Raw genomic sequence first — 16580 nt, forward strand, 5'->3', positions numbered from 1 at the left:
GCATAGAATTATTCAACTAAAAATTATATATCGAGCTCATCTGTCTCACTTAACACTAGAATTACCAGAGCCTACGAAAAAACTTGTAGATCCGGCCCACCTTAAATCGCTTCTTAAATCCGTTCACACCTCTCCGCCAGCATCCTTTGTCCTCTAAATGTGCTGATAAAAGACAAGCTGCCAGCAGCCGGCTATTCCATCCCCCCACCGACTTAGAATGTGAGCGAACTTTTCCCAGCTCATGCCTTTGTTGATTATCTGGGAGTGAAGTGGAGTTTTACAGTGGAAATGCATCGTTATTTGGAACACACGCATTTCATGCGTGTTCCGTTTCTAAAGTAATCTGTGTAAACACATTGTTAAAACAGAAACTTTGTCATATTTTAGTAATAAATGTTACAAAATGTAGTAGGCATAAACTATAGAATGTGTAAAGCCGAGTTCCAAAGATCAAATAAACACTTTCACAAAAGCTTCAAGGATTGTACAACAACTTCCGTGGCGTAGCGCGTTAAGACTTGCCTGTTAGAGCACAACAGCTTTGCCGTCTCACAGACCTGAGTTCGATTCCCCACTGGGGATGAAGTGTTGCTTTTTTTTTCTTTTTAACCTCAAACAGACATAAAATTTATAAATTGGTATGCACTGTCAGTTAATGAGATCGTTATGTTTTCATGTGGGATGCTCCTTTTAAAATATTTTTTTAACAATTGAGACTGCAATTAACAGGAACAACTTTCCTTATAACTGTTATTTTTAAGATCCATAACACACAGACAGTCAGAGCACTGCGTAATAGAGAGACAGACATGCAGAGAAGTCATTAGATATATAAATAAACAGGAAAGGCACATGTACTGAAAGAATGAATAAGCTCAGGCGCTCTAACATCCCCCCTCCCCCCATCTGACTCTCTAAGTAAGATCGGGGGGAGGGGTGATGTTAGAGCGCCTGAGCTTATTCAGTGCAGCAGAAACAACACATGTTGATCTTTTTTTTCTTTCAGTACATGTGCCTTCCCTGTTTATTTATATATCTAGTGACTTCTCTGCCTGTCTCTCTCTCTATTACGCAGTGCTCTGACTGTCTGTGTGTTATGGATCTTAAAAATAACAGTTATAAGGATAGTTGTTCCTGTTAATTGCAGTCTCAATTGTTAAAAAAATATTTTAAAAGGAGCATCCCACATGAAAATATAACGATCTCATTAACTGACAGTACATACCAATTTATAAATTTTATGTCCGTTTGAGGTTAAAAAGAAAAAAAAAAGCAACACTTCATCCCCAGTGGGGAATTGAACTCAGGTCTGTGAGACGGCAAAGCTGTTGTGCTCTAAGAGGCAAATCTTAACGCACTACGCCACGGAAGTTGTTGCACAATCCTTGAAGCTTTTGTGAAAGTGTTTATTTGATCTTTGGAACTCGGGCTTTACACATTCTATAGTTTATGCCTACTACATTTTGTAACATTTATTACTAAAATATGACAAAGTTTCTGTTTTAACAATGTGTTTACACAGATTACTTTAGAAACGGAACACGCATGAAATGCGTGTGTTCTAAATAACGATGTATTTCCACTGTAAAACTCCACTTCACTCCCAGATAATCAACAAAGGCATGAGCTGGGAAAAGTTCGCTCACATTCTAAGTCGGCGGGGGGATGGAATAGCCGGCTGCTGGCAGCTTGTCTTTTATCAGCACATTTAGAGGACAAAGGATGCTGGCGGAGAGGTGTGAACGGATTTAAGAAGCGATTTAAGGTGGGCCGGATCTACGAGTTTTTTCGTAGGCTCTGGTAATTCTAGTGTTAAAACTGTCCAAAATGTTTCCAGGGCAAGATCCAACCTGCGAACGCTGCAACCAAGCTCCTGCCTCACTGGGTCACATGTTCTGGGCCTGCACCAAACTAACATCATTTTGGACCAAAATGTTTAAGTGCCTTTCAGACAGCTTTGGTATCACAATTCCTCCTAACCCATTAACAGCTGTGTTCGGTGTTCTTCCAGACGGACTTGAAGTGGAGAAGGACAAGCAAACGGTGATTGCATTCACTATACTTTTGGCATGCAGACTTATTTTGTTAAATTGGAAGAATCCTAACTCTCCTCTGATAAGTCAGTGAGAAACCGATGTTTTATATTATTTGAAATTGGAAAAAATCAAATTCTCAGTTAGAGGATCTGTACAAAATTTTTTCAAAACCTGGCAGGATCTAATCAATATTATTTTAGAATAAGAGAAATAACTATTACCGCATTTAATTCCCTTCTCCATTTCTTATTTACCTATATATTTATTTCTCCCTTTCTTTTGTTTATTGTTGCCTTATTAAAAAGCCCTAAGCAATTCTCCTTTGGCTAAGCTCTCCTTCTCAGGGGTGGGGTTTGATTTGTCTTCAATTTTGTTTGGTTATAAATTGATCTATTTTTATGGAATGATTACAATAAAAACTAATAAATAAATTTAAAAAAAAAAAATAAAAAAAAAAAAAAGCAGTCTATTAGCCAGCGAAAGCAACATGAAAACATTGTTTGTTGTTACGGTTCTACCTTTGTCCAGAAATGGCTCCATAAGCTTTATGACCACAGATTTAGAAAATCTTTCTCTTGTGGGATGACTAGAATCTTTTCCTAAATAAGGAGTTGAATTGCACATGTACTTTGCCTCCAAATCTTTTGCAATCCAAAACGTAATGCAAAATTTGTCAGCCTTGGTTGAGATTTATTGCAAGAAAGGACAACAGTTGCTCATCAACAGTAAGATGTTGCCCTGGGTTGTAACTCAAAGCAGTTCTCAACAAAACCTTGCCAGATGTCTGAGATTGCAGCAAATCTGCCGTTTTTCACACGTTCTGTACTGGTGTCTTTGTTGTCAAAGCACAAATGCCAAATGATAGTCCGATATCGGTCACGGGGCATCATATATTTGATTGCCAAAACAACAAATAGTTCTGAGCAGGCATCAACCATAGCAACTGTGGTCATTGCTACTTTTGTGAAAAGAATGGAGATAAACACCATCAATTCAGAGAGGGAGAGGCAAGTACTTTGTACCACGTGAACGTGACTGAGAGAATAAAACTGAATTAAAAAAAAAAACGCTAACTTTTACAAGTAGAAAAAATGTGTGTTTTTATTATATTTTATTTATTATATAATAGTAATAATAATAATCACTACTCAAAACAGTAAACACAAGGAGGACTCGGGACTGAACCCGCAACCTCTTCATTATATGACAGCAGTTCTTACCTCTTCACCAGCCAAGTGGACATGTCTACCGCATGTCGTTTGATATTTGGGCTTACGATTTTACATATTAACAGCAACATGTAAATTGAATAATTTCTTTTTCTTGATCACATTTTTGAGTAAAAGCACACTTGGTTTTTTTATATCTTTTGTTAAAGTGTTTATTTGATTTTTGGACATGAGTTTTCACACATTGTACACTTTACTTTTTTGTGCATTTTGTCATTATTACTGTAACATAAAAAAATAGTTTGTGTTCACTATTTCTTGATTTCTGTTTTTGTGTTCACTGTTTCTTGACTCACATTTCCAGTCATCCTACATTTGCAAAGATTGTCGTAGATACGGAACACGCATGAAATGCATGTATTCCAAATAACGATATATTATTTACCCTATACAGCCAATACACACTATAGACACATCACTCACAGATAAAAAGACTTCAGCTCCAAGAGTTTTGTGTCTGACTTGATTTAAGATGCCTTGGTAGGGCGATGAGTGAGCAGGCTCCCTTCTGCCAGTGCTGATTGACACATTTGCAAAACAAAGATGCTGATGAGGAGGTATGAGGGAATTTAAGGTGGCCCAGGATTATGAATATTTTCGTAGGCTTCAGGGATTCTACTGTTAAGAGATATTTGTGTTGAATTGTTTATGAAGTAAAATTAGCTTAATTAAAAAGCATGATTTTTAAAGGAGAACCACTTGCCAGATACGGGTAAAGGTCAAACCAGAAGAGAAACTGGATAAAAAAGGAAATAATCCAGTCCTTAAAAATCCCTTCTCAATTAAGCAGTTCTTTTGTTTCCCTAGACAGCTACTCTAGTCATAAGAACATTTATCTGTTTACCACCGTCCTTCGCCTCAGTGATTTCAGCTATTTGGAGATAACAAATTATCTGTTTTATTTCTACTTTTAATTTTTACTTGCAAGCATTCATTGTGTCTTCATGTGGTCAAAATGAATCCTCTTCAGTTTTCCTCATCTACAATATATAATTCACTAAGCCGGAAGACAAGTAGCCACCCATGGAAAGCACGCCGGAAGGGACGTGGATTCACTAAGCTGCCGACAAGTAAGCCGCCCATGGCGCACGCAGGAAGGAACCATGCCCACCAACTCTAAGACCATTGGATTACGACAACAACTCGCAGAGCCACGACCACCAACTCGGATGCGTCGACTGGGAAAAAACGCAGTCATTTATCTTTGTCTGGGCTACAGTACACATGCACCTCTGAGCCACGTTGACTTTTCGCTTACGATGCACGACTGCGTGCACCATAGCAAACTGTTTTACACACTACATGCAGCAATTTGTTTCCGCGACAAACATGCGTCTTCTTAGATGGTCCTGCAGGAACACGGAAAACGTTTCCCGCCCACCAAAGCAGGACCATGTGAAAAGAGGCATGTTTGTCGGGGATGTGAATTGCTGAATGCAGCGTCTAAAACAGTTAATAGGCTGCAACAAAATTATGAAAGTACGGGCGCATTTTTTCACACAAGCTGTGTGGGTGGGTTGGTGTTAGTTAATTAGTCCCTCGAAGGATTTCAACATTTAATATGCACAAGCGGTAACACTGTAAAAGCAGCCCAAACCAGAAAAGACGGCTGGCAAAAAGTGGCCCACAAATTAAGCGCGTGTGCATTGTACTTACTGAAAGCAGCGTTACGGATTTTGCAAATGTTCATTTTTTTCCCTCTGCTTAAAAAACATTTAAAAAATGGCGTATACTACACCGCGGCTTGGTATGCAGCGTTTATAACAGTTTGTTTGTCACGGATAATTTGCCTTTTACTATATAAACGCGTGTGCATTGTACTTACTGAAAGCAGCGTTACAGATTTTTCATATGTTCATCATATATAATCCACCAAGTCATCCGACCGTGCGGGCACATTTTTTCACACAAGCTGTGTGTGTGGGTGGGTGGGTTGGTGTTAGTTAGTTAATTAGTTCCTCGAAGGATTTCAACATTTAATATGCACAAGCGGGGTTGATGTTAGTTAGTTAATTAGTTCCTCGAAGGATTTCAACATTTAATCATCATCATATATGTAATCCACCAAGTCGTCCGACCGTGTAATATAAACGACAGAGCACCGCCCAAGAACTCAAACCGCTAGAGAGACACGCCCACCAACTTTAAGAGCACCAACTCTAATATGCCTGCCCGCCTGACTGTTACCAGCGTTCACCACAATGTGCTGGAGTGTAAAACCATCACAACTATGAGACGCTGTCTATATTTAAGAAGATATATAGATACTCATTATTCATCCGGCACGCGTCCACCCACTCTCTCAAGGCATTCACAGTGCCTACTCATGTGCTCGAACACAACAACTCGCCAGACACAAATCTTGCTTTATTTGACTCAACACGGGAAACCTCACCCTGCCCGGACACGGAGAGGATTGACAGAGGAATACCCACTGAGTGCGGGTCATACGTTCCCTCTGAATACGTCCCTGCCCTGTGTACGCTCCCCACCCCCCTCCTACTACCGTGGTCGGTTTCGTCTGTGTTCAGCAGTGTTTCCCAAACTCGGTCCTTTTGAACTCCTGTGGATGCAGGGTTTTGTTCCAACCAGATTCCTAATCATTAATGCCGGTGAAACTCATCCAGGATAAGTCGGTTTTTCAAACGCAGCCATGTAGCAGATTAGTCTAGCAGACTAGCTGGATGTAATAATCTGAAATGAATGCGCGCCCTTGTCCTGAGTTAATGAACAGTGCATCCGGAAAGTATTCACAGCGCTTCACTTTTTCCACATTTTGTTATGTTACAGCCTTATTCCAAAATGGATTAAATTCATTTTTTTCCTCAGAATTCTACACACAACACCTCATAATGACAATGTGAAAAAAGTTTACTTGAGATTTTTGAAAATTTATTAAAAATAAAAAAACTGAGAAATCACATGTACGTAAGTATTCACAGCCTTTACTCAATACTTTGTCGATGCACCTTTGGCAGCAATTACAGCCTCAAGTCTTTTTGAATATGATGCCACAAGCTTGGCACACCTATCCTTGGCCAGTTTCGCCCATTCCTCTTTGCAGCTCCTCTCAAGCTCCATCAGGTTGGATGGGAAGCATCGGTGCACAGCCATTTTAAGATCTCTCCAGAAATGTTCAATCGGATTCAAGTCTGGGCTCTGGCTGGGCCACTCAAGGACATTCACAGAGTTGTCCTGAAGCCACTCCTTTGATATCTTGGCTGTGTGCTTAGGGTCGTTGTCCTGCTGAAAGATGAACCGTTGCCCCAGTCTGAGGTCAAGAGCGCTCTGGAGCAGGTTTTCATCCAGGATGTCTCTGTACATTGCTGCAGTCATCTTTCTCTTTATCCTGACTAGTCTCCCAGTCCCTGCCGCTGAAAAACATCCCCACAGCATAATGCTGCCACCACCATGCTTCACTGTAGGGATGGTATTGGCCTGGTGAGGAGCGGTGCCTGGTTTCCTCCAAACGTGACGCCTGGCATTCACACCAAAGAGTTCAATCTTTGTCTCATCAGACCAGAGAATTTTCTTTCTCATGGTCTGAGAGTCCTTCAGGTGCCTTTTGGCAAACTCCAGGTGGGCTGCCATGTGCCTTTTACAAAGGAGTGGCTTCCGTCTGGCCACTGTACCATACAGGCCTGATTGGTGGATTGCTGCAGAGATGGTTGTCCTTCTGGAAGGTTCACCTCTGTCAACAGAGGACCTCTGGAGCTCTGACAGAGTGACCTTCGGGTTCTTGGTCACCTCCCTGACTAAGGCCCTTCTCCCCTGATCGCTCAGTTTAGATGGCCGGCCAGCTCTAGGATGAGTCCTGGTGGTTTCAAACTTCTTCCACTTAGGGATGGTGGAGGCCACTGTGCTCACTGGGACCTTCAAAGCAGCAGAACTTTTTCTGTAACCTTCCCCAGATTTGTGCCTCGAGACAATCCTGTCTCGGAGGTCTACAGACAATTCCTTTGACTTCATGCTTGGTTTGTGCTCTGACATGAACTGTCAACTGTGGGACCTTATATAGACAGGTGTGTGCCTTTCCAAATCATGTCCAATCAACTGAAGTTACCACAGGTGGACTCCAATTAAGCTGCAAAAAGATCTCAAGGATGATCAGGGGAAACAGGATGCACCTGAGCTCAATTTTGAGCTTCATGGCAAAGGCTGTGAATACTTATGTACATGTGCTTTCTTATTTTTTTTATTTTTAATAAATTTGCAAAAATCTCAAGTAAACTTTTTTCACGTTGTCATTATGGGGTGTTGTGTGTAGAATTCTGAGGAAAAAAATGAATTTAATCCATTTTGGAATAAGGCTGTAACATAACAAAACGTGGAAAAAGTGATGCGCTGTGAATACTTTCCGGATGCACTGTATATTGAGTCTAAAAAACATGATCAGCAAGTCTTTGATAGGCTGCAACAGAATGATGAAAGAACGGGCGCATTTTTTTCACACAAGCTGGGTGGGTGGGTGTTGGTTAGTTAATTAGTTACTCAAAGGATTTCAAGATTTAATATGCACAAGCGGTAACACTGTAAAAGCAGTCCAAACCAGAAAAGACGGCTGGCAAAAAGTGGCCGACAAATTAAACGTGTGTGCATTGTACTTACTGAAAGCAGCGTTACGGATTTTGCAAATGTTCATTTTCTCCCTCTGCTTAAAAACATTAAAAAAGCGGCGTGATTATACGGCGTATACTGTCGCCAGTTGCATTAACAAGCAACCTTTGTGGCGTCACATATATGTTCTTACACTGACAACAAATATGAGAGCTCTTCCTGAAGAACAACATTTCGCAAAACGGCTCCTCGATGTTGGAGACGGGAAAAACGGAACACCTGTGACATTGCCTTCACATTGTTTTCCTTTTATTTCTGATCCCGTTCAACAACTATATGGCGACATCGACTTCGCAACTTTCACTCTGGAACAACTCAGCACGCGAGCTATATTAAGCGTCACCAACGAAGACTTGTTACACCTTAATGAACAAGTGCTGAAATTTATCCCTACCGACGAAGTGACTTTCACCAGCGTTGACTCAATCGTCACAGACGATCCTGCAGATCAACTTTCATTCCCCGAAGAATTTCTTAATAGTCTTACTCCCACTGGCAGGCCTCCGCATAAACTCAAAATTAAAATTGGTTCAGTCATCATGCTTCTCAGAAATCTCCTGCCAGCAAAAGGTCTCTGTAATGGCACTAGATTTTCTGTTACCAGCATTCACCGCAATGTACTGGAGTGTAAGACTATCGTAGCTGCTATCTCACAAACTGTCCTTATTCCCCGGATATCCCTGACCCCATCAGATTCAAATTTGCCTTTTACTTTTACACGCAGACAATTTCCAGTTAGATTGGCCTTTGCAATGACAATTAATAAGGCACAGGGCCAAACTTTCAAAAAGATATGCCTGTATCTGCCAAAAATCAGTTTTCAGTCACGGACAATTGTATGTTGCTCTCTCCAGAGTTCCATCTTTTCATTCACTATATATATATATATATATATATATATATATATATATATATATATATATATTGTCACAAACTCGACACAGAGTCAAAAAAAGGTTTGGGGCAGCCACCTGTATAATTGGTTTCCTGGCTTCAAAAGACGTTTAAATGAATAAGGCACTGATGTGCACACAATCGAGTCCAAAACAAGAGTGAGGGAATAGGGAAAAGGTACAGGCTTTTAAAGGGGAAGACAGGAAGTGAGATCATAGGGGTCGTGCTCATGAAGGTCTTCAGCCATTGGTTCGAGCCCGGATGTGACATCACAGGGGCCGGATCCGGCAAGGTCTCCTTCCATAGGCTCGGTCCCGGAAGTGATGTCAAGAGAGCCAGGTGGATGGTGAATGGTGTACAGGAAAGGGAGAAAAAGAGTCAGTGCACTCTGCCACATCCCGGCATGCCTCAGAACTGCCCTTACTCAAGCCCTTTAGCTGCCTCCCATGCGCACATGTGTGATAAGGCCCCCACCTCAGGACACGACTCTGACCGAGGTCGTGAACGCGAGAAAGAGCATCAGCGTTGGTGTGAAGAGCGCCCCGGCGATGAATGAGTGAAAATTTGTACGGCTGTAGGTCAAGAAACCACCGGGTGACCCGTGGATTCAACCCCTTGTGCAGGGCCATCCACTGTAAAGGTGCATGGTCCGTGACAAGGGTGAATTCCCAGCCCAACAGGTAGTACCTCAGCTGAGTAATCGCCCATTGAATCGCCAAAGCCTCCCTCTCCACCGCTGCATACCTGGTCTCCTGGTCCAACAGTTTCCGGCTCAGGAACATGATGGGGTGTTCCACACCATCGACACTTTGGCTCAGTACGGCCCCCAGGCTTGTGTCCGAAGCGTCCGTCTGGAGGATGAAAGGCAAAGAAAGTTAGGTGCCTTCAAAATAGGTGCGGACGTAAGGGCCTGTTTCAGGTCTCTAAATGCAGCGCCTGTCTATTCAGTCCATACCACAATGTTCGGGGCCCTTTTCTTTGTCAAATCAGTCAAGGGTGCCGCTCTCTCCGAGAACCGGGGCACAAACCGGCAGTAGTACCCTGCTAACCCGTGAATGGCTTGGACCTGCCGCTTGGTTTGTGGACGGGGCCATTTCAAAATGGCATCTACTTTGGAGCACTGTGGCCTCACGGTACCCTGACCCACCAGGTAGCCTAAATACTTGGCTTCGCTCAATCCAAAGAAACATTCTTGGGATTAATCCGAAGCCCAGCCTCCCCCCCCAGCGTCCATAATACTGCTCGGACATGTTGTAGGTGTTCCATCCACGTGCTGGAATAGATGACCTCGTCATCCAGGTAGGCAGCACTGTATGAGTTATGAGGCCGGAGCACTTTGTCCACCATACGCTGGAAGGTTGCTGGAGCCCCATGTAACCCAAATGAAAGGACACGATACCACCAGTGTCCACTAGGGGTGCTAAACGCGGTTTTAACCTTTGCGGAGTCCGTTAAAGGAACCTGCCAGAACCCCTTTGTCATGTCTAGTGTGATCAAATATTGAGCCTGCCCAAGCCTCTCAAGGAGGTCATCCACTCGTGGCATTGGATAAGCATCAAATTGGGAGACTTGATTAAACCGACAGAAGTCGTTGCAAAACCTCCAACTCCCGTCCGGTTTAGCGGTAGGTTTTGGGACGTTCTCCGGTTGAGTTTGACTAAGGGACAGTTCGGCTCCCTCAGATTGTGAGGCCGTCCTTTGTGTCTCTACGAGCTCTATGAGCTCTGCCATATTTTGGAATTGTTTACCCCAGGCCAGCTGGGTGAAGCCACGGACTATTGTTTTCAGGAGCAGGTAGCAGGCCACCTGCTCTATAACATGGGAGGGCTTGTTTTCCTGTGTATTGCAGGTCCTGTCCCCTTCTCTTCTGGGACTTTTCCATCCTGCCGGCTACGCCAATGTCACAAACTCGACACAGAGTCATAGAAAGGTTTGGGGCAGCCACCCGTATAATTGGTTTCTTGGCTGCAAAAGTTGTTTAAATGAATACGGCACTGATGTGCACACAACCGAGTCCAAAACAGAACTGAGGGAATAGGGAAAAGGTGCAGGCTTTTAAAGGGGAAGACAGGAAGTGAGATCATAGGGGTCGGGCTCATGAAGGTCTTCAGCTGTTGGTTTGAGCCCGGACGTGACATCACAGGGGCCGGAGCCAGCAAGGTCTCCTTCCATAGGCTCGGTCCCGGAAGTGACGTCAAGAGCCAGGTGGAATCTCCCGTGAATGGTCTACAGGAAAGGGAGAAAAAGAGTCCGTGCACTCTGCTACATCCCGGCATGCCTCAGAACTGCCCTTACTCAAGCCCTTTAGCTGCCTCCCATGCGCACGTGTGTGACAATATATATATATATATATATATACTGTATGTGTGTGTGTATGTATATAACCAAAGAGCTGGTGGTGGATTTTAGGAGGACCAGGCCCCTCACGAGCCCCGTGATTATCAGAGGTGACTGTGTGCAGAGGGTACAGACCTATAAATACCTGGGAGTGCAGCTGGATGATAAATTAGACTGGACTGCCAGTACTGATGCTCTGTGCAAGATAGGACAGAGCCGACTATACTTCCTTAGAAGGTTGCTATCTTTCAACATCTGTAATAAGGTGCTGCAGATGTTCAATCAAACGGTTGTGGCAAGTGCCCTACACGGTGGTGTGCTGGGGAGGCAGCATAAAGAAGAGGGACGCTTCATGCCTGGACAAACTGGTGAGGAAGGCAGGCTCTATTGTAGGCACAGAGCTGGACAGTTTGCATCTGTGGCGGAGCGACGGGCGCTGAACAGGCTCCTGTCAATCATGGAGAATCCACTGCATCCACTAAACAGTATCATCTCCAGACAGAGGAGCAGCTTCAGCGACAGACTGCTGTTAATGTCTTGCTTCACTGACAGAATGAGAGGATTGTTCCCCCCTCGCACTATGCAACTCTTCAATTCCACCAGGGGGGTAAACGGTAACATTATACAATGTTATTGACTGTTATACCTGCCTCGCACTTTCCACCTTGCACTTTTTAACTTGCACTGTGTTTTTATCACTCTTTAACTAATATTGTATTTATCAGTATGCTGCTGCTGGAGTATGTGAATTTCCCCTTGGGGATTAATAAAGTATATGCCTGGCTGTCTGTCTGAGTTTTTATTTTTTTTATATTTGCTGACTTTTCTAATATTCTCTTTATGCTTTGTGCCATGTGTTATTGAGTGTTGCTTCATGTGGGGAAAAGTACATTTCATTGATTGTAACATAAGGCTTCAACATAGTAAAATGTGAAAATGTAAAGAGGTCAGAATATTTCCAGAATATATGTATGGTATGTTTAAAAAACCTTTATTTTATCACCACTGTAGTGATTTCGTGTGTAGTTACTTTAAGCATCTGTCTTTTCTTCAGTTCCCCTGTGGACTCCCGTTTGTTTTTGGTACACTCCCATGATTCTGGTGCTCTCTCACAGTCATTTGATGAACTGCAGTTGTTTGATGATGGCACACCAGATCTTGTCTCTGTAAGTTTTCTACTTCAAAATATTAAGAACAGCATTTTTTCTTTTTTTGGCAAGCAGGCTTAGTTAAATGAGCAAATGCATGTATACTGTTAAAGAATGATGCAGTTAAGTTTACTTAACCAGACACTGTCATGTATTATTTTTGCATTTTATTTTTGTTGAAATATATATATTTATATTGTTATTGCATGCTAATAAGGGAAGGGAGGGACATTAAAGCATCTGCTCCTTATCAGCCATTGTTATCATGTGTGTGTTTGTTGTTAAATATGTAGAAAGAGTAACCATTAATGAATGTTTCTAACAACATCTTTTGAGGAAACTCATAAGTATGGATAAGTTAATTTAAATTAAAGTAAAATGTAAATAAACCCTTTAAAAAGAAAGAAGTTGGTTGGAACAAAAGCTGTCAGTGGAACTCCCAGACTAACATTAGCCACTTTTGCCCTAAACATACTTGGTAAGTGAAAGTAAACCTTTGAGTTGAATGTTTTTTTTTTTTTGTTTTTTTTTAAAAAGCAGGGTTAAGGTTAACAATACTATTTAACATCTTTCTGCATTATTAATTGAAATATTACAGTTGCAGTCAGAAATATTCACTTCCCTCAACTCAAAAGACATTATAGTGATATGAATTGAGGATAATGAAAATATGTGACAAAAAACCTCATTAAACAACATAAAATATGTATTGACACATTTGTGTTGTTATTTTGAGAACATAATTTGAGTTGATATGAAAAATATAACTCTTTTAATAAATGTACATGTGCACTATTGTTCAGTCCCCACCATGAGTACTTTGTTTAGTATCCCTTAGCTTTTATAATTTCTAATAACCATTTTTGTTAAGTGCTGACAAGCTTCTTAAACCTCTGTATGCCAGTTCTTCACGTGCAAAAGCATCCAATTTATTGATGTTTGATGGCTTCTGTGCTGTAACTGCCTTCTCTAAATCCCACCAAAGATTTTCAATGGGATTTAAATCTGGGGACTGAGAAGGCCACCCCACAACATTCCAGAATCTGTTTCTCAACCAGGCACTGGTTAACTTGGATATGAGCTTGGGATCGTTGTCTTGCTGGAAAGTTCAATGATCACTAATATTCGATTTCTGAATCTTTAAAATTGTCAGGTGTTTCTGGGAACCCATGATGCCAGTTACACGGTCAAGATTGCCAGTTCCTGCAGCAGAAAAACATCCTCTCATCATCAATTACTTACCTCCATGCTTGACTGTGGGGATTGTATTCTTTTGGTCGTAAGCTTGGTCTTTCTTATGTCAGACTTACCACTGCTCCATGTGTCCACACAGATCCAATTTAGCTTCATCGGTCCATATTATTGTTTCCCCAAGCTCTGCCGGCCTATCCACATTTCTCCTGGCGTTTTCTAGTCGAAAATTGATGTTCTTTGTGGTCAGGAGTGAAGTGCATTTTGAAGTGTGACCATGAATTCCTTGTTCATTCACCGTTCATCTTATAGTTGCACTGAGGCACTTGTATTGGCCTTCATCAAGTCATCCTGTAGATGTTTCACAGTAACTGGGATTTTCTTAGTTGTCCTGACTAAGCTGTCAAAGGCTTTTGGTTACATTTTTTGGTGGTTCTCCCTCGGCCTGACTGTTTTGTAGATGTGTCATATGTTTTAAACTTACTTATAATGCTCCCAATGGTGCCTCTTGGAGTGTTCAATTTTTGGGAGATCTTGATGCCCTTCAGGTGCAATGAAATAATTTCCTCTCTCGACTTTTGTGAAACCTCCTTAGTCTTACCCATGATTGCAAGTCCTCTTCATCTCCTTTGTGGTTGGGGTTTATATATGCATCACAATTGAAGCCAAAAAAAGGGTTGAATATTTTTTCCCAAAAAACACAGTTTTCTGAAATATATATATATATAGTGCATCCAGAAAGTATTCACAGCGCATCACTTTTTCCACATTTTGTTATGTCGCAGCCTTATTCCAAAATGGATTAAATTATTTTTTTTCCTCAGAATTCTACACACAACTCTCCATAATGACAACGTGAAAAAAGTTTACTTGAGATTTTTGCAAATTTCTTAAAAATAAAAAAATTGAGAAAGCACATGTACATTTGAGCCTTTGCCATGAAGCTCAAAATTGAGCTCAGGTGCATCCTGTTTCCCCTGATCATCCTTGAGATGTTTCTGCAGCTTAATTGGAGTCCACTTGTGGTAAATTCAGTTGATTGGACAACAGTCTTGAGGCACAAATCTGGGAAAGGTTACAGAAAAATTTATGTGGCTTTGAAGGTCCCAATAAGCACAGTGGCCTCCATCATCCGTAAGTGGAAGAAGTTCAAAACCACCAGGACTCTTCCTAGAGCTGGCCGGCCATCTAAACTGAGCGATTGGGGGAGAAGGGCCTTAGTCAGGGAGGTGACCAAGAACCCGATGGTCACTCTGTCAGAGCTCCAGAGGTCCTCTATGGAGAGAGGAGAACCTTCCAGAAGGACAACCATCTCTGCAGCAATCCACCAATCAGGCCTGTATGGTAGAGTGGCCAGACGGAAGCCACTCCTTAATAAAAGACACATGGCAGCCCACCTGGAGTTTGCCAAAAGGCACCTGAAGGACTCTCAGACCATGAGAAAGAAAATTCTCTGGTCTGATGAGACAAAGATTGAACTCTTTGGTGTGAATGTCAGGCATCACGTTTGGAGGAAACCAGGCACCGCTCATCACCAGGCCAATACCATCCCTACAGTGAAGCATGGTGGTGGCAGCATTATGCTGTGGGGATGTTTTTCAGCGGCAGGGACTGGGAGACTAGTCAGGATAAAGGGAAATATGACTGCAGCATTGTACAGAGACATCCTGGATGAAAACCCGTTCCAGAGCACTCTTGACCTCAGACCGGGGCGACGGTTCATCTTTCAGCAGGACAACGACCCTAAGCACACAGCCAAGATATCAAAGGAGTGGCTTCAGGACAACTCTGTGAATGTCCTTGAGTGGCCCAGACTTGAATCCGACTGAACATCTGTGGAGAGATCTTAAAATGGCTGTGCACCGACGCTTCCCATCCAACCTGATGGAGCTTGAGAGGTGCTGGAAAGAGGAATGGGCGAAACTGGCCAAGGAAAGATGTGCCAAGCTTGTGGCATCATATTCAAAAAGACTTGAGGCTGTAATTGCTGCCAAAGGTGCATCGACAAAGTATTGAGCAAAGGCTGTGAATACTTATGTACATGTGATTTCTCAGTTTTTTTATTTTTAATAAATTTGCAAAAACCTCAAATAAACTTTTTTTACGTTGTCATTATGGGCTGTTGTGTGTAGAATTCTGAGGGAAAAAAATGAATTTAATCCATTTTGGAATAAGGCTGTAACATAACAAATGTGGTAAAAGGTGATGCGCTGTGAATACTTTCCGGATGCACTGTATACAGTTAGGTCCATAAATATTTGGACAGACACAACTTTTTTTCTAATTTTGGTTCTGTACATTACCACAATGCATTTTAAATGAAACAACTCAGATGCAGTTGAAGTGCAGACTTTCAGCTTTAATTCAGTGGGGTGAACAAAACGATTGCATAAAAATGTGAGACCACTAAAGCATTTTTTTAACACAATCCCTTCATTTCAGGGGCTCAAAAGTAATTGGACAATTGACTCAAAGGCTATTTCATGGGCAGGTGTGGGCAAGTCCGTCGTTATGTCATTATCAATTAAGCAGATAAAAGGCCAGGAGTTGATTTGAGGTGTGGTGCTTGCATGTGGAAGATTTTGCTGTGAACAGACAACAGGAGCTCTCCATGCAGGTGAAAGAAGCCATCCTTAAGCTGCGAAAACAGTAAAAACCCATCCGAGAAATTGCTACAATATTACGAGTGGCAAAATCTACAGTTTGGTACATCCTGAGAAAGAAAGCAAGCACTGGTGAACTCAGCAACGCAAAAAGACCTGGACGTCCACGGAAGGCAACAGTGGTGGATGATCGCAGAATCATTTCCTTGGTGAAGAGAAACCCCTTCACAACAGCCAAACAAGTGAACAACACTCTGCAGGGGGTAGGTGTATCGATATCCAAGTCTACCATAAAGAGAAGACTGCATGAAAGTAAATACAGAGGGTGCACTGCAAGTTGCAAGCCATTCATAAGCCTCAAGAATAGAAAGGCTAGATTGGACTTTGCTAAAGAACATCTAAAAACGACAGCACAGTTCTGTAAAAACATTCTTTGGACAGATGAAACCAAGATCAACTTCTGCCAGAATGATGGCAAGAAAAAAGTATGGAGAAGGTGTGGAACAGCTCATTATCCAAATCATA

General features: G+C 42.1%; 1 protein-coding gene across 4 annotated transcripts in view; it reads left to right on the forward strand.

Moving 5' to 3' along the window:
• The window catches only part of tbc1d17 (TBC1 domain family, member 17), a 258075-nt gene that overhangs the window by 97988 nt on the left and 143507 nt on the right, over positions 1-16580 (forward strand). For all 4 annotated transcript variants that reach the window (XM_028813654.2, XM_051933539.1, XM_051933541.1 and 1 more), the window contains exon 6: positions 12168-12279. In XM_028813654.2, coding sequence (XP_028669487.1) covers positions 12168-12279 — 112 coding nt within the window. The remainder of the gene's footprint in view (positions 1-12167; positions 12280-16580) is intronic.

The sequence above is a fragment of the Erpetoichthys calabaricus genome, chromosome 11 (assembly GCF_900747795.2).
Source record: "Erpetoichthys calabaricus chromosome 11, fErpCal1.3, whole genome shotgun sequence".
Classification (NCBI taxonomy): Eukaryota; Metazoa; Chordata; class Cladistia; order Polypteriformes; family Polypteridae; genus Erpetoichthys; species Erpetoichthys calabaricus.